Source organism: Chiloscyllium plagiosum, chromosome 22, assembly GCF_004010195.1.
Source record: "Chiloscyllium plagiosum isolate BGI_BamShark_2017 chromosome 22, ASM401019v2, whole genome shotgun sequence".
NCBI lineage: Eukaryota > Metazoa > Chordata > Chondrichthyes > Orectolobiformes > Hemiscylliidae > Chiloscyllium > Chiloscyllium plagiosum.
In genome coordinates this window covers 38,666,695-38,690,190 of record NC_057731.1, presented here as the reverse complement: position 1 = coordinate 38,690,190, position 23,496 = coordinate 38,666,695, and the positions used below count along the sequence as shown (strand labels likewise).

The window sequence follows — 23,496 nt, the reverse complement described above, 5'->3', positions numbered from 1 at the left end:
ACCTTAAGCTCCCCAATCAAGTCTGCTTCATTATGCATTTAACCATCATTTCATTGGGCAAGTTACTGGAGGCATGAGATACACATGAACATTTCACTAAATTGAGGAGGCTGAGAAAAAATATCGTATTCAGTAGCATATATGTAAATGGAAAATTAAATGTATCAACAGATCTCCCACCTCTGATGGGTGAGTCTCCTTTTCTGACATTTCCCTCCCACTGAATAATCATGAGTAGTTCCCCACTACCAGATATGATGTCCCATGCAATTCTCCATGCCTGACTATACTTTTGGTCACTTCTGAGAGCTCCAACAATCCAGCCCACTTTATCTTGAACATTACAAGAGAACTCCTCACTGTATAATGTGATCGGTGTCCTCAAGAACTGACAAGACCTGACTTGATCATTATAACAGCTGCCTGCTGCTGAGGACGTTATGCTTAGTATAATACACTGAACTTATTGTTGTTTTAATGTTATCATTGCTGATTATGATCACATCTGAGTTTTCTTTATATGAAGGCATCATCTGTATACATTTGTACAATGAGAGTACTGTTTTTCCTTAAATCAAGTTCAATGACCTTTGCTGTTTTAACTGGGTGAATGCCTGCCTAATGTGTGATAATTATTCCATTGTATCATAGATCTAGAGAAATGTAAAACAAATTATTTGAAGTGTATCATTTTATTTTCATTTGTCCAAACTACAAGATTGTGAAATAATCTTTAAAGATTTGAGCAAGGCAAAATAGTTTGTAGAACATCTTCACCAACAGCCTCAGTTCCACAGAATGTGAAGCTGCAAAACAAAAGGTTACTTTTAAATGATTTTTACATTTATGAAACATTACATTCCCACATTTTATCAATGTGATTGTACCTGTTCCACAAAATAATGTAAATGTGCTTGCTTTCTTTTAGGGTGATACATTCATAAAGCATTTCATATCTCTTCCAAACAATAATTAAATATGTTCAGTTTTACAATGAGGAAACATTAACTGAGTAAGAATTGAACATTTTATTTGAAAGGATTAGAAGTCCAATCAAACAACTATAGAAATGAGTGAACTGATAACATAAAAGTATGTGAAACTTTACTTCATTCCATTACTTGTGCGATCTTGTAGATAAAATGCTTAAAACACATTTTCTAAAACCCTTTTTATCAAAGCTTTCCAACAATTATATACTGATCAGTTTTTTGCTGAATTTTGTATTTGCAAGACCTGAGTTCAGTTGAGTCTGGGAATCAGGTGGGTGAGGCTGAGATAGTGAGCCTGAGGTAAGCACAAAATCTCCACTGGCCTGTGCAGTTTGAGGCCCAAGCAGTTTTTAACAGCCGTATACCAGCGGAAATCAGCAAATGACAGGAATATCAGGGAGTGAGATGTCATTCACTGGCACTGAATGTACAAGTCAGCATCTCAAATTAATCCATGGAATAAAAAATGACTGGTTGAAACTTAATGATTTTTGACAATAAATCCAGTAAATATTTACCCTGTGATTTACTAAATAAAGATGGTACTTTTCTGAAAACGCCCCAATCTATGATCTGTTGAGATTGTTTTTCCAGAGTTTTTGTTGATCTGCTGTTGAAGTTACAACAGACGATTAGGCTGCTGATTTGTGAGCTGGCACCAGAAAAAAAGTCAATAATTAATAACTTCTGATTGTTGGAATGTTTTCATTCAGTAAAGGGTGGGATGTCAGAGCAGGTGTTCACTGTGGAGCTTGGAGATGAACTTGGGTTTCTGGGCTTAATAATGTTCAAGTCCACAACTGAGGTGAACAATCTTCAACAAAGGCTTATTAAAGCCTCGAATAAGCTTATGGGTAAAGTATTGTAGTCAAACAGTCTGGATTTATCCACAGAAACTGTAATGGAAAGATACAGAGCAAGGATGAACTGAACTGGTCCTATATCTGCAGTTTTGTAACGTTTATGAATCTCTTCTCTCTGCTCAATCTCTATGTCTAAATACACTTGCGTAACCAGGATTCACACTAGATATAAAAATAGTATGAAATATTACAGCCAGTATTTGAATCATTATTTGGTCCATAATTTCATAAGTGTGCACTTACGTTTGTTGGTCATACACTCTTAATAAAGTTACCATTTCAGCACCAATTTTTGGCCCAAAAAGATTTGGTAACTTATTATTCCAGATAAATTTGACTTTCGTAATCTCCCCTATGTTATCCTCCACATCAATGTCAGCTGTGAAAGTTTTTCCAGACTCCAAAAGTGCTCTGTGAAGTTAAACATAAAAATTAGCACCTAATCATTTGTGGCATTCAAATGTTCCCCTGTGCCATAATACAGGGCAACCTCAAGTTAAACAGTGGAATCAATAATGATTGAAACAATCCTAATGGTTTTTAACGACTGAGCTGGTAAATATTTACACTGAGATTCACTAAATTAAGTAGATAATTTTCTGAGGCTTGCCCAATCTATGAGCTGTTTAGATTTTCTCTACTGTGCTTGTGTGATCAGAACAACTGCTGCAGAAAGTTCAGGCAAACAATTGTGGTCATTTATGAGCTGGCATCAGAAAATAAAATGACCTTGAAAGCTGATAGACTGCAGTAAAACCCAGCTGGTATACAGATGTTCCTTTCTGAATAGAAATGTGCCAACCTAACTAGGCTAGCTTATATACTCCAACTTTGTAACTGATGCTTAAGTACATTGCAAGTGTCCTAACAAGTTGCACACTTTTAAAATTGCTGGAGGAGGTGGATACGTGGCTGATGATGTTCAATGTAAAGAAGTGTGAGGTAATACATTTTGGTAAACAGAACAAAGAGAGACAATATAAAACAAAGGATTCTATTCTAAAGGACGTGCAAGAGCTGGATGAACTCAACACTTGTACAGAAGTCATTAAAACTGGCAGGACAGGTAGAGACAGCTATTACTAAAGTATACAGTATTCCAGGTTTCACAGATAGGAGCATATCAAGTGCAACATCAGGGAGGCTTTCCAAAACGTATGGAAGATACTGGCTGGACACCAACTGGTGTATTGTGTACAGTTCTGGAGCAAGGATGTAACTGCACTGAGGACAGGACAGTGCTGAAGATGTTTATACAAACAGTTCCAGGGATAAATCAATTTGGTTATAAAGGAAGATTGGAGAAGTTATAGCTGTTTTTCTAGGAGAGCAGAAGGCTAGAGGAAATTAACAGAAGCTTTCAAAATTGTGAAGTGTCTAGACAGTTGGTGGAGAAAAGCAGTTCCCACTCTAAAATGGATCAATAAACAAAAGGGCACAGAGTTAAAGTGTTCTACAAAAGATGCAAATGGTAAGAACAAAAAAAAATCAGACACCAAGTTGTTAGGGTCTGAAATGCACTACATAGTGGTGCTGTGGAGGCAGATTCAATTGAGGAATTCAAGAGGGCATTTAATGAATATTTGAACGATAACATTGTGCAGGGTTATTGGAATGAAGCAAGATACTGGCTCCAGGTTAAAATGCTCAGACAGCCAATGAAGACATGATGGGCTGATTGGTCTCCTTCAGCACCATAACCATTCTGTAACTGAGTGGTTTTGAAACCATCATTCTGGATGGCTCCCTATCTACCCAGCACCATTTAGTGATGGGCAATAAATATGACCTTATCAACACAGTCTGCATCACAAGATCAAATTTTAAATCCTCACTAAATAAATGATAAAATTGGGACCTCTGTTTTATTAGACTGGTACAATGAAAAAAATGCGAAGGATTTTTAATCACAGAACAGTTACCTCCTGATCAGCAGCCATAAACTTACTTTGCAATTTGATATTGTTGGGTATTGACATTGGAACCGTACAAGGCAATATTGAAGAACCCTCTGATACTCCGTGTACAGGTAATTTTGACAGTAACCTGGTATCTCCAACCTGTTGCAAATGATTCATAACTTATATTGCAATCTAGTTAATAAATATACTTTGACAGCAATTTGAAAAACATTACAATTTGTAACATGTATAACATACGTGCAAACGTTGGAGCAGCACCCGTGTTCAGAAAAAATTTTGGTTCGGTAGTATCATTTCCGAGAGGGTAGGTATCAGCATAGTGACCCATTAGGGGACAGCCTTTTGGTGGACAACTGAAGCAATTTCCCTTAAGAAAGCAAACAAAACATGTAGGTATTTTAACATTAACTGTCTTCCTTCATTAAACATTTATAAACAACCCATAATGCCACAAGAGAGTTTGATTTAGAATTAACATTCCATCTAACTTCGGATAATGAGCCAATCCAACAGCTGATATCCAGCTTGCATAGCAAATGTGGGGCTAGTAAGTGTCAGGGGTGTCTACCTTACCATCAGACACTAAAGGACTAAAGTAATGCCTTCAATGTGCTAGAAAGGGCAGGTCAGCGCAAAACATCCTGAGAAAACTCTCGTGGCAAGAATTCTGAAACTTCAAATGTAATGTGGCTATATTGTGCCTATTTGCCTTATGTTCCACTAGAGTGATAGTAAAGCATTGGTAAATTATGTCAAGCTATTAAACAAAGAAAGTCAGCAGAATATATGAGTAGCTGATAAATAAGTACCAGTTTTAGGCAGTCAGTCATCTATTTATATATTCAGTGCAAATCATCAGTCTTTGAAAAGGTTTGTTGATATTAAAACCTATGAAAGATATAGGAAAATATGCTGTGGAACATTTCATCGAAATGCCAAAACACTGAATCAGTTCCATCTCAACATATCCTGCTTTTGATTTTTAAAAAAATGATTACATTAATAGCTTAACATAAGCATTGAGATGTGAAGCTTACAGCCCTGAAAGATTATAGGACCCCTGAGTTGATTCACTGTAATTCGAGAGTTTTGTTCATTTATATGCTTCTTTTCGGTGTAAATCCCTTGTAACATGGAAGTATTGTGTTGATAAATTAATGTCCGAGCATTTAAAAGAGTCTTAAGTCATATTTGTTCAGCAGCACTAATGTTATAAAACCATTTGGGCACTTCAAGAGTGTTGTGAAGCAAAAGTAGACATTGGGCCACAAAGGTCATATTAGAACAGGTGGCCAAAAGCTTAAGTAAAGAGATGGCTTTAAGATGTTAATCTCAGAGAAGCAGACAGGTAGACAGGAGATGGAGTTGGCCATTCAACCCATGGAGCCTACACTATCATTCAAGATAATGGCTGAACAACTACCTCAATGCCACTTTCTAATGTTACTTTCATATCCCATGATGCCATTAATTTCTAGAAATCTTCAAAAATTTTTGTTTGATATTTGATTGAGCTTCCAAAGCCCTCTATGTTAGAGAACTCACCCTCCTACCTTTCGCCTCTGGCTTAAATGGCCTACTCCTTATTCTGAGTGTAAGTCATCTGAATCTAGTGTCACCAGCCGGTGAAAAGTCTATATACATTCTGTTATGCCCTGCAAGAATTTGATAAAATTTTCAATAAGATAATTTCACATTTTTTGAAATTCTAGTGGTTGCAAGAGCAGGTGAGGCTCAGGATCCTGCAGGATAACACACATTTGGCGTTCCCAAAGCCTATCCAGCATTCATAAGGTGCAATTCAAGAATGTGATGAAATACCCTTGACTTGCATGAATGTGTGCAGACCAAACAGCAGTAGAGACTTGATACTGTGCTGGTCAAAGCAGCCCACATGATTGGTTGAAGATCTACTACCTTCAGAATTGACTCCTTTCACTATTGATGTACAGTGCAAGATGCACTATAGCAACTCACAGTACCTTTCAAACCTGCAACCTCAACCAATTAGAAGGATATGGGCAGCAGATGTTTAGAACACCACCACCTACAAACTCCTCTTGAAGCCACTCACAATCCTGATTTGGAACTTTATTGCCATTTCTTCACTGTTACTGGTTCACAATACTGGAACCTCTTTCCTAGCAGCACTACTAGTGTTGCTATACCCCAACAAGTGTTGTGGTTCTAGACAGCAACTCACTGCCACTCTCCCCAGGGCAATTACGGATTGACAATAAATGCTGGCTTTGTTAGCGATGTCCACAGTTACGAATGAATCAAAAAGAGAATTTTGACCCAGTTTCCTTGATCTCTCCTGCACCAATCCTGCCGTATAAGGAATTAGGTACATATGAGCAGGACCAGGCCATTCAGCCCTGGGTCTGGTCTACCATTCTTGACCATGGCTGACCTAAACTTCTTATTCTCGCACAATCCCCATATCACTTGATGTCATCAGCAATAGATATCCACCAATGTCTATATTTAATTTATTTAGTTTACAATCGAAGAGTGTGGTGGTGGAAAAGCACAGCCTGTCAGGCAGCATCCGAGGAGCAGGAGAGTCGATGTTTCGGGCGTAAGCCCTTCATCAGGAATGAGGCTTGCTTAGCTTACACAGTTCTTTGAGGCCAGCGAATTCCAATGATTCACCATCTTCTGAGTTCCTCCTCATCTCAATCCTAAATGGCTTACGTTTTATTGTGAGATTGTGTCCCCTAATTCTTAACACCATAGCCAAAGGAATTATCCTTTCTCTATCTATTCTGTCTACCCCTTTCAGAATTCTAGAAGTTTCTATGAGGTCACCTCTCATTAATCTGCTGAACCTTTGTTACCATTTCTATGGCAAGTAATCTTTTCCCTTGATAAGGAGACCAAAACTGTACTGAATACAGCGGGTATGGTCTCACCAAGGCTCTATATAATTGCAGCAAGACATCTCTCGTTCTGTGGTCAAGTCAGTTTATAATACTGTTTAACATACTGTTTATAAACAGTTAACATACTGTTTTATTATTGCACACAAATGCTAGCTTTTAGTGACTCATGAACAGTGCCACCTCCTTTGGATATCAGAGCTTCTGAACCGCTCACCATTTAAGAAATATTTTATCTTTCTGTTTTTTTTAAATCAATGTGGATAACCTTATGAATATTCACATTATATTCCATCTGCCATGTTCTTCCTCATAGCTTTTTTCTGTCCTAGTTCACTTGATGCCTCCTTGCATCTTCCTCAAATTACATTCCCAACTTGTTATGTATCCTAGATGGGTCAAAAGTCAGAGAAATTTAGGGAGTGCATTCCAGAGCTCAGTGTCTAGGCAACTGAAGGCAAGGCAACCAATTGTAGAGCAATGTACAGTCAGACAGCTCGAGAGGACAGACTTGGAGAAGCACAAGTATCTTCGAGAATTATGGGATTAGAGGAGATTGCAGAGATCATAGCTCACCTCCTTAAGTCCCAAGCTCCACCAGTCCTACAGTACAGTAAAACCTTGAGGCCTCTGATTGAATGGCATCTCTCTAGAGTGCTCTCGCTTGTCCCTGGGGTAGTGGAGATCCTGCTTCCAAATGACTGCAGGGCTTCCATTACTCATTTGGGCAAGCTCTATCTTGACTTTTTAGATGAGGGTGGGGAGCACACCACTCCTGTATAACTCAGTCATTTGCTCCAAATTCCAGAGGAAGGCCTAACCAGGGGTTGGCAGCTAATGTTTGTGTCTCTGAAAGCATAGCAATAATGCTCACCCAGTTGAGGTTTGGACATCACATTGTGGAAATCCACAGATAATTGTTGAATGTTTATAATTTTCAGGAAGCATTATAGGGCCTTAGTATGATGGCTCTCAGTAGGCATGGGTTCCAGTTGATTCTTTTAGTTGATATACTGAGCACAAGCTTTTAGGGAGGCCTGGGAACATCCTCAGGATGAAAATGAGGACTGCAGATGCTGGAGATCAGAGTCAAGATTAGAGTGATGCTGGAAAAGCACAGTAGGTCAGGCAGCATCCGAGGCAGGAAAATCGATGTTTCGGGTAAAAGCCCTTCATTTGGAACATCCTCAGAAATTTCATCTTGATGTGGAGTGTTGGTGTATCTTGCTTCCGATCCACATTACAATTCTCTTCCCACCTCTCCAGAAGGAAAGGTTCTGGTGCAACTAGATTCCAAATATGCCCTTTCTTTGATTCCCTTCTCCAACAGCTTCTCTGCCACAAACCAGTAACTATGTTAGAGATTTGGACAGAACTTCCACCCTAAAGGTATTGGCCCTAATTACTTACTGATATTTGATAAGAACTGATAAGAAACATGTGATTCAAGGGGGCAAGGAAAACGGCTCAGAGACAAGAGAAAGAATTGCTGCTTGCCACATGTAATATAATCTAATATACTTCCTTTGAAGTGCATCAGCAAAAATGTAGGTGCTAACTCCTGGAACAACTAACCACCCTTGGTGCTTTATACTTCATAAACGTTACATAGTTCTACAATTAAAAAGGAAACCATAAATGCAGAATATGCCAAACGCACTAGTCTATCTATTGCAGTTAGCTTTCTTATGGTCAAAATTGCTTAATTTAAAATAATCTGATAATTTTGTTATTTGAAATCTAAAATTTAATATTGCGGAATTGTTTACATCAGTTACTTCAAATTATTGAATGATTTGAATCAGTAGATTAATCAAATGTTTTAAATAGCAATAATTGCAAAGATCCTCTTTACAGAAATCAGTGATGTTCTCTGGAAACAAAGAAAATTGACTGAGCCACACGTAAAGTTTGAAAAACTAGATGTGTCACTAACTCAGAAACTCTTAATTACTGTGCCATTTCAAATGTTGGAGAAATTGCAAAAAGGCAACTTACTGCTGTAAAGTCATCATAGCTATTACATGGAATCCCAACGAATCCATTTTTGGTTCGGATGCTCTCTGTGTAGTATTTATATGACCGCAAGTGGTTGCAAGCTGCAAAGTTCCGAGTGCCTGTAAAAGAATCAGTAAATATTTGTACAGTTTATTGTTTGAATGCAAAGCCATATTTCAGAGGCTCTCAATTATTAACTGATAGATAATTCAAAAATAATAAAGTTAGTACAAGGAAAAGATAATGTTGGAATTCTAAAGCATGTGTTGACTAAGAAATTTTGTACCTTCCCAAATGCCATTAATATCAATTATAGTTGAAACAATATTTTTATCGCATCCAGGCATTAATTCTCCACCATTTGGATAGAAGTCAAGGTGTCCAATGGGTTCAAACAATCCAAAACCTGTTAATTCAATTACAAATAGAAAGTGATAAAAATCAATTTTAGCTTTCTGTTGCTCAATGACTTTTTGTAGAAAATCTTACCAAGATAAGGAATCAATGGAGCCCCATTAGTGTGGATAATGTCAACAAACTCTGCATCCGAAATATCCAGTCGAACTTCAACAGGCGTATTCTTAAAAAAAGGTTTGGCTGGATCTAGACCTAAAGGAGATAAAGTTAGTGAATGCAACTTTTTATATAGTATTCATTATATTTTGTTATTATTTCGATTTGGTAATATATTACATGCAGAGTACATTTGCTTTTACATATCAGTCCCCTCTAATTGTCGCACATTTATGATGACCTTCTCCAATGGTAGATTCAATTTAGTCCCAAGTGGGTATAGATCACACATCCAAACTACCCAGGTGTAGCTGTCAGTGCTTTGAAATATACAATGTTTGGATATTTTTGGGCCTGGTGTTAGTATTGAGTTCTCCAGCATGTGTAATACATCAGCCGTATGCTTCATCTATTCCCTGTTGCAGTAATCTTTACAGCCTTCATCTCTGAGTCAGACTGTCAATTAGTGTAACATTATGGGTAATTTTATGCTGTATACTACACAGCAAAGGAACCTAGATTGACACTTTCCAAATTTACCTCACTCAGAACCCTGACGATTGGCAGATACAGTACAAGAGATTTTCATCTCACTGGTCTAGACTGACTCCCAATTCAAATTTCAGATGTGGAATGACTAAATTATAATCCAACATACCATTGAGATCTCTGTGCTTTTCAAAATGCTGTTTTACATTTTCTCAGTCCTTCACACATGCAGCCTTGGAAAATTACCTGTCTGCTCTTAGACATACATTAACAAATCAAGTGAGTGTGACAGACTTCAGCTACTGTGCATGAACAACAGAACACTAGCTCCTGACATACCTACAATATTTTCTTTTTTCATTGTCAGAGGAACCTCTTGGGGGAAATATTTTTGTTGCAGTGAAGTTAACAGGAACTTGAAATTCGTATAAAATATTCACATTTTGCTTTTCCTCATCAGTAAGTAGTTCCTGACAACTGAAATACTTACCTGTGATTCTTCTAATCCCTGGAATGCGTCTTCCTGTTTCTCCAGCAGCATGACTGCCCAGGCTATGTCCAATAATGTGGATCTCAGAACGTGAGTGGTTAAATGTTTTCTATTTATATGTAAAAGAATATATCTTAATGTGATTGTGTGGTTCTTCCTGAATTATAATGCACTATAACTCTTTCGTAAGAATGGCTTTACCTCTAACACATTAATAAGATATGCCACCTCTGCTCCAACCACTCGAATGTTGTTGGCAGCTTGGTCATATAAGGTTCTCGATCCATGTACCCAATCAACACAAACGCAATTCACATCTTCCACTTCAAACATTGCCTTAAAAATAAGTTTTAAAATAAATATCCTTTGCTTTAAATATAATGTCTTTAATGTAGTAAAATGTCCAAAGGTGAGATAATCAGAAATGTTTTTTAAAATGGCATTCAAAATTAAGAGGACACTTGACCAAAGCTTGGGAAAAATATGCATGTTTAAGAAGTGTCTTAGAGTCATAGTCATAGAGAAGCACAGCACTGAAACAGACCCTTCGTCCAACTCATCCATGCGATCAGATATCCCTATCCAATTTAGTCCCACCTGCCAGCACCTGGCCCATATCTCTCCAAACCCTTCCTATTTACACACCTATCCAGATGCCTTTTAAACGTTGCAATCGTATTAGACTCCACCATTCCTCTGGCAGCTCATTCCATACACGTACCACTCTCTGCATGAGAAACTTGCCCCTCAGGTCTCTTTTATATCTTTCCCCTCTCACCCTAAACCTATGCCCTCTAGTCTGGACTCACCCACCCCATGGAAGAGACTTTGTCTATTTAACCTATCCATGACCCTCATGATTTTGTAAACCTCTCAGCCTCAGCCTCCGATGCTCCAGGGAAAACAGCCCCAGCCTGTTCAGCCTCTCCCCATAGCTCAAATCCTCTAACCCTGGCAATATCCTTGTAAATCTTTTCTGAACCCTTTCAAGCTTCACAACATCTTTCTGATAGGAAGGAGACCAAAACTGCACACAGTATTCCAACAGTGGCCTAACCAATGTCCTGTACAGCCGCAACATGATCTCCCAACTCCTGTATTCAATACTCTGACCAATAAAGGAAAGCATACCAAATGCTTTCTTCACTAGTCTTAAAGGAAGTGAATTGCATAACAGGCAATGCAGGGCATAACAGAATACTACAGCATGATCCTGAGTGGCTGAAGATGGATTGCCACTTGTTGAGTGAATGGGAGGAGGATTATCAAAAATGTAGGAAAGGAAAAGAGCAGGAGTTGGAAGAGGAGATTCAAGGCTGAAGGAGGTACTGAAATAGGCAACAACACCCCAATTTAACAGTCTCGTATTGAAATCATTTAAAAACAAACCTAAATCAGAGATGTTCGCAGACTAATTGCCATTGCAGGTTTGCAAGGTCATTAGATTACTTACAGTGTGGAAACAGGCCCTTCGGCCCAACAAGTCCACACCGACCCGCCGAAGCGCAACCCACCCATACCCCTACATTTACCCCTTACCTAACACTACAGGCAATTTAGCATGGCCAATTCACCTGACCTGCACATCTTTGGACTGTGGGAGAAAACCAGAGCACCCGGAGGAAACCCACGCAGACACAGGGAGAATGTGCAAACTTCACACAGTCAATCGCCTGAGGTGGGAATTGAACCCGGGTCTCTGGTGCTGTGAGGCAGCAGTGCTAACCACTGTGCCACCGTGCCACCCACTGAACCACTGCAAGTGAGACTTAGTGTGAAATGGGATACAAACAGTAGAATTTTTCATGATTTGGGCTTTGGAGAGGGTGACAGACTGGACACGATAGGATTACAATTACCAAGATTAAAAACAAAGGCACAGACAAAATTTTAGCTGCAGGTGGACTAGTGAAGTTCCTGAGATTATAATAATTGACTGCAATGGAGAGATCTGCTCAGTACCTCACATAGCAGCAAATAAATTTGGATGAGGTAAGAATAATGTTCGACAGTGATCGAACCATAGGAGGCATGGGCAATGGAAAAATCAAGGAGTGTCCATAAATATGATTAGGGATGCTTATACAAAAGGAAAGATCTAGCAAGGACATGAGAGCAGTGAACTAACTAGCATTGGGTGCAAAGGGAACAGAGATGTTCATTAAATAAAATGTGGATGACCATCTGCTGTTGAGAGTTCAAATCAAATAAACAGCAAGGCTGTGAAGGTCTGGTTCAGCCTGAATCAAAGATGGGGGGGGGGGGGATTAGATTCAAATGTCAGGTTCAGAGTTTGTGGCAGAGCTGAAGATGACCACTTTGGGCTGCACAACATTTAACTGGAAGAAATTGCAGGCAATGCAAATGATAATGTTGGAGAAACTCCTTGACAAAACAGCAGCAATGGAGGGGCTGAGGGAGATAGTCCTGAGCATCATTATGTCCGTAGGTGAATACCATCAAGTGGAAGTGTGAGGAAAAGGATGGAGCCAGGAAATGAACTTCAGAAGAATCTGTTGGTCATAATGTTGGGGATGGATCAGGAGCCATTGCTGGAGTTGTCTGACCACAATCAGATAGGGAAGTAGCGAGGAGTGGAACTCTTATTGCTACAATTCAAAGGTGGAGCTGTGTGAAAGATAAGCATGGATCTGGGAGGAGAACGCAATTACAAGGACCTTTAAGAGTGCAGGGTGAATGGCAAAACCCCTTGGATTTTGTGAGGTGCCGCAATGGAAAGTTTGGGAGAAACCCACTCACTGTCCTGACAAAGATCTAGCAGTAATTTACTGCTGAAAGCAGCATTCATTGGTTTAAGGCAAGATTTGTCCCCCTTTCTCAGGAAGGCCCTTCTTAGACAGCCGTCACTCAATTCAATTGGTCAGCAGCTCTGTAGTAACCAGTCAGTAGTGCTATTTGGACCACAGCTAGTCTGCTCACTGAGGAGTCCTGGTCAATCTAGGAACAGAGTTTAATGAAGGGTTGGGTTGTTGAAGGGAGGATTCAAAAGGCCAGTGGAAAGTTTTTAAGTGGGTGGGGTGTTGGATATTGAGGTGGGTGGATGTGGATCCCATAAAGCAGGCAACCCCTACCATGCCTGACACCAGCCCACAAATCTAAAAACTGCTGGGCTTCAAATCTGACAAGCTTCCCCTTAAGAGAAAGTGAGGACTGCAGATGCTGGAGATCAGAGCTTAAAAATGTGTTGCTGGAAAAGCGCAGCAGGTCAGGCAGCATCCAAGGCTTATGCCCGAAACGTCGATTCTCCTTCTCCTTGGATGCTGCCTGACCTGCTGCGCTTTTCCAGCAACACATTTTTAAGCTTCCCCTTACCCAAGGTAAAATACCAGTGCATGAAACAAGGTCCTTAGTAGTCATTAATTGTGTACATACGGGCCTCAATAGCCCCAAGGGTGGGTAGACTTCCAACCCCTCATTAAAAAATAAAAGGGTTGGTCGGGAATGTAGAATTGAGACAGAATCAGATTAACAATGATTTTATGGAGTGGCAGAGCAGGCTTGAGGGACTAAATGGCCTATTCCTGCTTCTAATTCGCATGTACATAGAATACTATATTTGCATTTCAGATGGGTCAGTGCTGGGCAGATAGAAGACTAGAAAGCTATTCACTGCATCTTATGTGGTTCTCCCAGGATCCAGATCAGCCCTCAAAACCATAGATAGTGGAGCCTAAAATCCAGCTCAAGATTCGGGATTGTAAGGTCAACGGGTTTAATAGTGGAGGTGGAGCAGTTTGAAAGGAAGGTGGGGTTTATACAGTGTCCACTGGTGTAGAGATCAGCAAACAAAATGGGAAGGTAAGCAACTAAGTAAGAATGGGATCAGGGAGCATAAGGAAAATCACATGGGCAGAACACATCTGGGAAAATCCCTTGATAAAACAGCAGCAGTGGAAGGGCTGAGGGAGATAGTCTGGGCATCATCATGAAAAGAAAAAAATGAGAAATAAAAATGAGTCCAAAGCTGGGGAAGGCAGAACCTGTGGGAAGTAAGGAGTATTTGATAGTCAAGTGAGAGGGAGGAGCAGCTGCTAGGCTCCTAAATACTCCGAAACAGAAAAGTCCATGAGTTCCTGAAATTTGCTTGGAGCGTGGGGAAGGATGCTGTAGAGGTGTGTTTAAAGAGAAATGTGGCAATAATGAGTAGAATCCATTTTATCTTTGCTTTTTTCTCTCTTTATCCTTTGAGAGTGCATGGTTTTGGTAGAGGATAGAAAACCCTGGTAATCTTAATGCAGTCCAACCTCATTTAGTGAAAACGGTCAAATTGCTTTTATGTCAGAAACATTCAGGAGTCCTGAACCTAAGCAGCAAAACTGGAGTCCTTTTGTGGAAAAGAAAACAGGATTTTGGTGGGAACGTAGGCATTAAAGGTGGGAGTTGAGTTGAGTGGTTTGACAGCTCTAAACATGTTGAGAAAGATTGGGACCAGAGGTTTGGCAGTTGTCAGTTTGATAGTGCAGCTACATGGCATTTAGAGGGGGATATGGATTGAAAAGGGTAGAGAGGTGTAGGTCATCATTGATCAAGATCATGGGAACAAAGAGGCCATATAAAATGCTATGATTGAGAGATCTGTCAGAAAATGGGGGAGGATACTTATATGAAAGGAGACATTTAGGAAGAATGGGAAAGCAGGAGAAAGTGAGGACTGCAGATGTTGGAGATCAGAGCTTATGCCCGAAATGTCGATTCTCCTTCTCCTTTGATGCTGCCTGACCTGCTGCACTTTTCCAGCAACACATTTTTAAGAATGGGAAAGCAGTACATGAAAAGGAGTGAAGCAAAAGGGGAGCTGAGAGAGAGATTCAAGTTATTGAGAATGAAAAGTTACTCAGTGCAAAGGCTGAAGAAGGAATGGACTGAGGATATCTCAGTGAGAAATTAAGATGGTGTCTGAAGCTGTGTTTAATGACAATGTTTTTAAAGGCTAGGCAGGAAGATTGGCTAAGGGGAGATTACCAAAAGCAGAGAAAGCATTGAAGAGTGAGGATCACACATATTTACATAAGAAGTGGATTTATCTTCATTTTTGCTAACATTTTAAGTTGACATTAACATAAATACAATTTGTTTTCATATTTGTTCCAGCCAATACCTTGCACATGTCAGAGAGCCACGATTCTTCTCCTTTGTCTATATACCCGTGAATTATGAAACAGGTTTTTTTGGTCCTGTCAAAATTAGAATTTTCGATCGTTGAAGGATTAATTCCAGTAATTTCCTGTACAGAAAGTAACTCCGTAAATAACACTGTAATTGCGATTTCAACTAACAATATTAAAGCAGATATAGTATCTTAGTAGAAAATCTAACATTACAGATCTCATTTTCTTAATGCATATGTTTTGTTGATGCATGATAGTATTACCATACTCTTGCCTCATGTTCTTCTGTTATTTAATATTTACATGGCACATAATTAGAGTAATATTCACTGCAGCTGACAGACTGTTCCATATGAAATTTATATGTTGCAAAACAATGCTTAGTGTAATAAAAATTGTGCAGAATATACATTGGAGGGTTCGCTCAAACAAATGCTTCCTTGTAAAATGTCACTGTCATTTTAATTATTGATTAAAGATATTACATTCCATGATTGATTTCTGAATGACAATTTAAATGTTGGATCATTGCTAGCTCACTAATTTGTCTGCCTGTACAATTTGCATCTAGATATTAGATTTGGCAATGTGGTATCACCCTTGCTTCTGATTCAGGTGTTTCAGCATTTCAGTCCTACTATAGGATTTAAGCAAACAATATAATGGTGGACAAGGTCAGAACCACACCAGGTTATAGTCCAACATGTTTACTTGAAATCACCAGTATTTGGAGCTTTGCTCCTCTATCAGGTGAAATGAGCCTGATGAAGAAGCAGCGCTGTGAAGGCTTGCGATTTCAAATAAACCTGTTGGACTATAACCTGGTGTCACGTGACTTCTGATCTTGTCCACCCCAGTCCAACACCAGTAACTCCACAATATAAAGGTGATATAAGGTCTTCTACAACAAAAAAAATGATTTAGAATAAAACTACCACAACAAAACTATATAGACACTGTTAGGATTACTGAGTAGGCAAAAGTTATGTTTTTAAAAAAATAATCTTTTGATGTTTTTCAACATTCTTTTCTATCATCTGAAGTTTTGATTCCTTGGGGTTTAATATCTGGATTTTATACACATACGGTAAAAGTAAAATCACCCTAAGTCTCTCTTAGAATAGGTCAACTGGTGATGGTTTAACCTGAGGGTCACAATACTTCAGGCAAAGGGAGAAGTTGAGGAGGGAGTTTTTGTGGTTACCTTGGCCAGTCTAGGAATTGTACCCATGTTGTTGACAACACTCTGCATTGCAAACCTGCCATCCAGCCAACCGAACTAACCAACCCCTTGAAAATTAATTCAAACTAAGCAGCACTCAAAAGGTGTTAACAACAGCTTGTACTGTTTATTCAGTATTCACAAAACTGTGAAAAGTAACAGTATTCAACTGTATAATAATGGAGTTCATAAAGGTGTCAAAACATATCCATGATTTCTTAGACAATGGTTTCAAGATTTCTATTTGCAAGTATGTGTCAGTTTATTTTCCTTTCAAGTTTTATTCCTTTCTTTCAGAATCAGTCAAACTGTAACACTGTCCAGAAAAACTCAGGAGGAATAAATACAAAGCCAACCAAAGTACTTTGTTTATATTCAATCCAAACCACGTTGTGTAAAGCATCATGGGGCCCCACCATTCTCGTCACTGCAATGTTCTAACAAGCAACAGTATAGTGTGGTTCAACAGAATCTACAGGTCACTCTGGTATAATGCACGTTTCATCAACGTGAATTGGCTATAATGCGATTGACGAATTGTGGACACGGTTTGGATAATGCAAACTTTCTACTGAACTGCTACAGTGACTTCCTTTCAACCATCTTCTATAGCGTGATTTCTGTAGCGGTTCTCCATTGTGCAACTTTCTAGAGGGTGAGGTTGCAGAGGAACACAACTGTTGTGTTATAGCAGAACAAGCTGTAATTATTTATCTTCTCAACAATATCACTGTAACCTGTCAATTCCTGTTACTTACACTACAATATTTATCTTTCAATTTTATTTTGATGCTGTTATGCTTTTTCTTTATTGTTCCGTTTTCTACTTTTTGCCTCAAAATTGGTTTATTTGTTTGTTTTCTATCCTTTCTCGTTATCTTTAAATGCACTAATATTTTCTGCTCTTCACAATGTGTCATAGAGTTTCTAATTGAGCTGCTTTTATTTTTGGTTTTGAGCTCACTCAGTTTCTCTCATTCACAAGTTTCGCAGTGTCTGTTTTCATTGTGGGTGGGAATGGAGATTATTTGTAGAAGCAGATTAACAACTGTCTCTTATGTGTGGTAGGTAGAGGAAACTTCGCTCAATATATTTCTGTCTGTTTACTTCATTACCTTCTGTTATCTTTGTTCTTAAAGTGTCATCTAGTTATGACTTTTCCCTTCTCAGGCTGGTTATCCCTCTTTGTTAATCACTTTCTTTCCTTACTCCAGTTATTTGTTGTACGTGTGCCTTTTTATTCATAACAGTTCTCCTCACTTCTTGGTCAGCTCCTAATTACTGTACAATCCTTAGATTAAATGGGAATAGCTCTGACACACTGCACTGATCCAAGTTCAGCCTATTCTATCACTGTACATTCTGGTACCTCTGATCTGATATTGGGATGATTTTACTTGCCTCTCTTGATTGCAGATTAATGGTGGGTTGAATTTTACTAGGGAGCACACTGCTTGTCCCTCGGAAGTAAAGTTGATCAGTTTTAAAAGTGATTGTGCTGCAGCAATAATATTCTGTGAATGCATCAACAGGCTAAGGGTTGGACTGGGGCCCCTCAAAAGGAATGAAATCCTACCTTTGAGAGCTGATAATCAATCAGTTTATCTGGTTCTGAGCTTTATGGGCATGGAAGGCTGGGCCACATTTGGAAAACAAGAATCAAAGCCTAGGTAAGAAGCATAAAGGCTGGCATCATCTTGGAAGGGATGCCCTCGAATACCCTTCCTTTCTACTTTTTATGTAGTAAATTGGGCGAAAATTATGGCTGAGCCCCCCTCATCTGCCTTCCATTGCCTCAGGAGTGGAGGCAGATAAATGGCTTTGACTAGGTAATGATTAGCCACTTACAGCTCTAACAGTTCAAAGGGTAAGCAAGCTACCTTACCAACCTCTATGGGGACTCATTTGGGAGTGGGCAGGATGGCAGTGGGTGGGCAGGAAGGTAGTGGGGGAGCAAGGCAGTGGGTAGAAAGGTGGTGGGCATGTCATCTAACAGGTTTAAATTACCATCCCCCTTCAGAGCTGTTAATTCCAACCAAGTATTTTACTTGTGTTTTGATATTGAATGTGTTTAAGACATATTTTGATCTTTTTTTTCTATTCTTCTTATTCACTTGCAATGAATTTTCTATCCACACTAACTATTTTCACATTCTTTAGTTCTTTTTATGTCTTTGTCTTATTTCAGTCATCAATTTTCCATCAATCATTCTTCACAGCATTGGATCAAAGAGTTTCCTGTAGTAGCTATGTTGCTTGATTCTTTCCCCTTCTCCATTGCTCATGCTTAAATTTGGTTTACCTGACCCTCAGAGAGCAGGTGAGCATAAGCTAAGTCAGAATACTGGGGACACATGAGGATTTGGAACTCCCTATACAATGTGCAGTGTTAACTTTGTAGAGTGTCTATGACATGACCAAATACTTCCCCAACCAAAGGTGAGCCTGATTGATAGGCTCGTCCTTCCATTAGGCACAAAGCCAATAGATAAACGCTGCAGATAGAGGTATGTTTGTGCCAGACAGTGGTGACGAGGGGAGAAAATGTGATTGAATGGGCTTGGTACTTGTGGATGGTGGCAGGACGAAGTTCTGGAAGGGATGGGGTGTGTGGGCAGGAGTTGTGGGACTGAGGATGTCTCACGGGTTCATGGTTGGGGGGAATATCAGAGGCTCAGAGCAATGAAATTAGAAACCTGCTGGGGTTGGGGGGAGGAGTGGTGGAAGAAATCAGGGGCCCTGCAGGATAGAGAGATCTTCAAATCATAGAAGCTCTTCGAGCAGTCACACCTGATCCAGAACATAGGCCTGAAGTCATCACATCCAGAATCCACCAGGTCCTCATGTCAATGAAGCTGTCAGATTTCCTGGGAAATCCAGCCCATTGGCACGAGGCTCACAGACTTATTATATTTAAAATGTGCCATCCACCATCTTTGATAATATGCCAATTACATTCCAAGCCATTACAGAATATAGATTCTAACTACCTGAAAAGATTTTGTATTTCTTCTTGTCCAGAGCAAAAACCGTGTATTAATATCCTCTGGTGACCATGGTAGCTTTTTAATTGGTCTTTGCTCTGTTCCACCCCATGGAACATCATCTGTGAAGCATCCGAGTCTATTATAGCAGATTTCAGCAGCTGTGAACAGAAATAATTTTTAATGCAATTTTTACAAATCAGAGTTTACATAATGTATATAGTTTGTCTTTTCACTTGCCATGACTGTTACCAAACATGAAAATAATTAGTAGAAAGTGTAATTGAATAGAAAAAAAGGAACCTGCCAATGTTGCAAAATTGTAAATAAAAACAAAATAATAAGAAAGAAATGTTGTTTTGCTAAAAGCATTACAATTATCTGCTTCCTTTTTGTGCCAACCTTGGCTTGGAGGCAGCTTTGAATGTTATGTTTTCACGTTCCACTTCAGACAGTCTGATATACCAGTTGAATAATGAGAGACTGCTATGTTGGCAGAGGTGATAGCCATGAAAGGGGAAAATGCTGGGATTGGCTGCAGAAGACAGTGTGAGCAAGAAGAACAATGAATGGTGGCAAAATCTGGTAAAGAGTGTGCTCCAAGATTTGCTGATGCTGCATTGAAAGCCTTGGTCAAGGAGATGCAGAGAAAGAAATGTTATCTATTGACAGTGGTCCAATGGGCCTTCCAGTTAAACTCTCAACAGGCAGTAGGAGCAGAAAGCTGTGGTAATCACTATGTCAGGGTAATATCCGATGCCCAAACATCTTCAGAATTTTTTTGATCCATTCATGGATGCTAGGCCAACATTTATTGCCCATTCCTAATTGCCCAGAGGACAGTTAAGAGTTACCACATTGGTCTGGAATCACATGGAGGCCAGACCAAGTAAGGATGGCAGTTCCCTTCCCTAAAGGACATTAGTGAACCTGTTGTTTCAATTGCTGCATTAATGACTTCCCTCCATCATAAGATCAGAAGTGGAGACGTTTGCTGTTGATTGCACTATGTTCAGCACCATTGCTACTCCTCAGGTGCTGAAACAATCCATTTCCAAATGCAGCAAAACCTGGACAATGTCCAGGGTTTATGTGGCAAGTATCAATTGTATCACACAAATGCCAGGCAGTGACCATCTCCAAAAGGAGAGAATCTAACAATTGCCCTTAACATTTAGATGCATAACTATTACTGAGTACTCCACTAGTCCTAGAAATGCTGTGGCTGAAAGAGCAGTTACGAGACTAGGAATTCTGAGGCAGGTATCTCCCCTCCTGTCTCACCAAAGCCATTCCACATCTATAAAGTACAAGTCAAGATGTAATTGAATACTCCCCACTTGCCGAGGAGAATGTAGCTCCAGCAGCACTCAATAAGCTTGACAAAGCAGTCTGCTGAATGGCAACCTGTCCATTACTTTCAATATTCACCCCCTTTAGCACTAATGCACATGACAGCTGTGTATACCTCCTATAAGTAACACCATAGCAACTTACCAAGGTTTCTTTGAAAGCACTTTCCAAATCTTATGACCTCTACCAGCCAGAAACATGGGAAAGCAGACACATGGGCGGCACGGTGGCACAGGTGGCACAGTGGTTAGCATTGCTGCCTCACAGCGCCAGAGATCCGGGTTCAATTCCCGCCTCAGGCGACTGACTGTGTGGAGTTTGCACGTTCTCCCCGTGTCTGCGTGGGTTTCCTCCGGGTGCTCCGGTTTCCTCCCACAGTCCAAAGATGTGCAGGGTTAGGTGAATTGGCCATACTAAATTGCCCGTAGCGTTAGGTAAGGGGTAAATGTAGGGGTATGGGTGGATTTCGCTTCGGCGGGTCGGTGTGGACTTGTTGGGCCGAAGGGCCTGTTTCCACACTGTAATCTAATCTAATCTAATCCCTGCCTGCAATTTCACACCATCGTGACTTGGACCTAAATTGCCATTCCTTCACTGATGCCGAGTCAAAATCCTGCAACTCCCTTTCTAACATCTCTAGTATTGTATGTGTACCTCCATCCCAAGGACTGCAGCAGTTCAAGAAGGTTGCTCACACCATCTTTTCCCAGGCAACTAGGGATAGGACAACTAATGTTGATCATTAATGCATAAAAAAATGTGTAGCCTGTGGACAATGATGCAACACTGTGAGAAGTACAATGCTAAATTTTTCCTAAAGGCATTGATTGACAATTGCTACTCATCACAGTTCAATAGCAATCAATACCTCCTCCTGCTTCCTGCTCAGCTCATTGTTGTATAGCTGGCACCAAGAACTGGCTCCCATATGGTGGGATGATGCAGCAATAGAAAACTGCTTGACATTGGTGCGAACTTTAATAGCTAACTGGGAGTGAATTCAGCTGTGGATTGTGGCTCTGAAAATTGTCAGGAAGCTGGAAACCTGACACCATCCTGCCCACTTGCAGGTTTCACTCGCTTGGAGACAAGCTGTCAGAACGGGCACTGAAATATTTAAATAATCAATTCATTAAATCTTTAAGCTTATATTCTGGCTTTCACAGCCAGAGAATAGAGAATCTTGAGTTGTGTGAAACTTGCCTTAGTCAATTCAGTGAGAGTGCACTGGGGAGCCATTGATCTCGGAAAAACCCTTAAACAGAATGGTTTCCTTATAGCTAAGGCTGGCGTTCATAGTATTTGTACAGAAAAGCTTATTTCACTCTTCTCATGTGAATTCTGGACTTTCTGAAGTTATTTTAGTTATCTTAGACCCAGTTAAAAATCACACAACACCAGATTATAGTCCAACAGGTTTATTTGGAAGTACTAGCTTTCGGAGCACTGCTCGAACATCAGGTAGCTAGGTGACTAGTGTAATTTTTAACTTTGTCCACCCCAGTTAAACACTGGCCCCTCCACATCATATCTTGGACCCTATCACCTTGATTGACACTTCCTTGTTATCTGCTGGGAACTGCATAGGGACAGCTTTACCTCCTCTCCAAGAGGAGAAGCAACACTGACACCAAAGGTTGCCTTCTCCTCAGCCACACACTGCACCACCGAGCAACCTTTTGGGTCCCAACTCCAATTGTTTGAAGTCTAGGTGTTTGAAACCTCCTGGAGCCCTGTCTAATTCAGGAGGGGACTGAGCTGATAGGGCAGAAAGGTCAATGTGAACACCCTGGGGTCTGGGTAGTCAGGTGTGCCACTGGGAGAGGTGGGTGCTGTCACACCATGAGGGTATTTCAAAATGGAGGAATCTACCACAAGCTTTTATATGCTATAAAATAAAATCTTGTGGCAGGTGAAGACCCCCCTCTGCAGAATGACCTATGGCCTTAGCTGGGACTTTCTGCCACCTTCAATGCCAAGGGTTTTTCCTCAATGAGGATTGATTATCAACATATTCCTAGTGGCATAAGCAATTTGCTGAAAAAACACTTATTTGTTGATAATTAGTTACCTGGCACTGCTGAGTGGATAACCAATGCCATTCAGAGCCCATCTCCAGTAAGATTACTCAGAGGCAGCAATGTTTCAGGGAGCCCTGCTGAGGAACGATTTTCTGAAATGATAACCCCAATTCCCAATACCACCTTGTCACAGCTAATAAAACTTCTCCATCTACTTGCTCAAAACATGCAATGATGTGTCAAATACAAGTAAAAAAAAATGCAATTGATGTGCACCACACAGAGTCAGGGAGAGAAACAGGGAAAAGGGAAAAAAAAATCAGTATCACAGCATTTTCTGCAGCCCTGCAAACAAAGTGTTAGTTCTCTTGCGGCACACAGTTGACAACAACCCGATACCATTCTATATTGTTCTGTTCTTACCTTTCACTGCATTGCCCAAAGTGACTGCTGCAATTATGAGCCAGAGCATCTAAGATGAAATTTATAAGACAACATTACTTTTAATCAAATAAAATGTGAATGCTTTTGAGAATCACACTCAGGAATTCTAACTTACTTCAGCAATTGTCCTGGTGTGAGAGCAAGTAGTAATTGCTTGCACGATGTGCACACACAAAGGGATATTTATACACACA

General features: G+C 40.0%; 1 protein-coding gene across 1 annotated transcript; it reads right to left on the bottom strand.

Moving 5' to 3' along the window:
* Positions 1–687: 687 nt before the first annotated feature.
* LOC122560974 (pancreatic lipase-related protein 2-like) lies at positions 688–23,475 on the bottom strand. Its single transcript, XM_043712217.1, has 13 exons — positions 23,418–23,475; positions 23,282–23,330; positions 19,491–19,645; positions 15,269–15,394; positions 10,351–10,485; positions 10,150–10,258; positions 9,147–9,266; positions 8,944–9,063; positions 8,658–8,776; positions 4,015–4,144; positions 3,804–3,915; positions 2,099–2,266; positions 688–806 (listed from the first exon to the last, which is right to left on the bottom strand). The coding sequence occupies exons 2-13, from the start codon at positions 23,328–23,330 to the stop codon at positions 734–736; spliced, it is 1,416 nt and encodes a 471-aa protein (XP_043568152.1). The 5' UTR covers positions 23,418–23,475; the 3' UTR covers positions 688–733.
* Between the last annotated feature and the right edge of the window lie 21 nt (positions 23,476–23,496).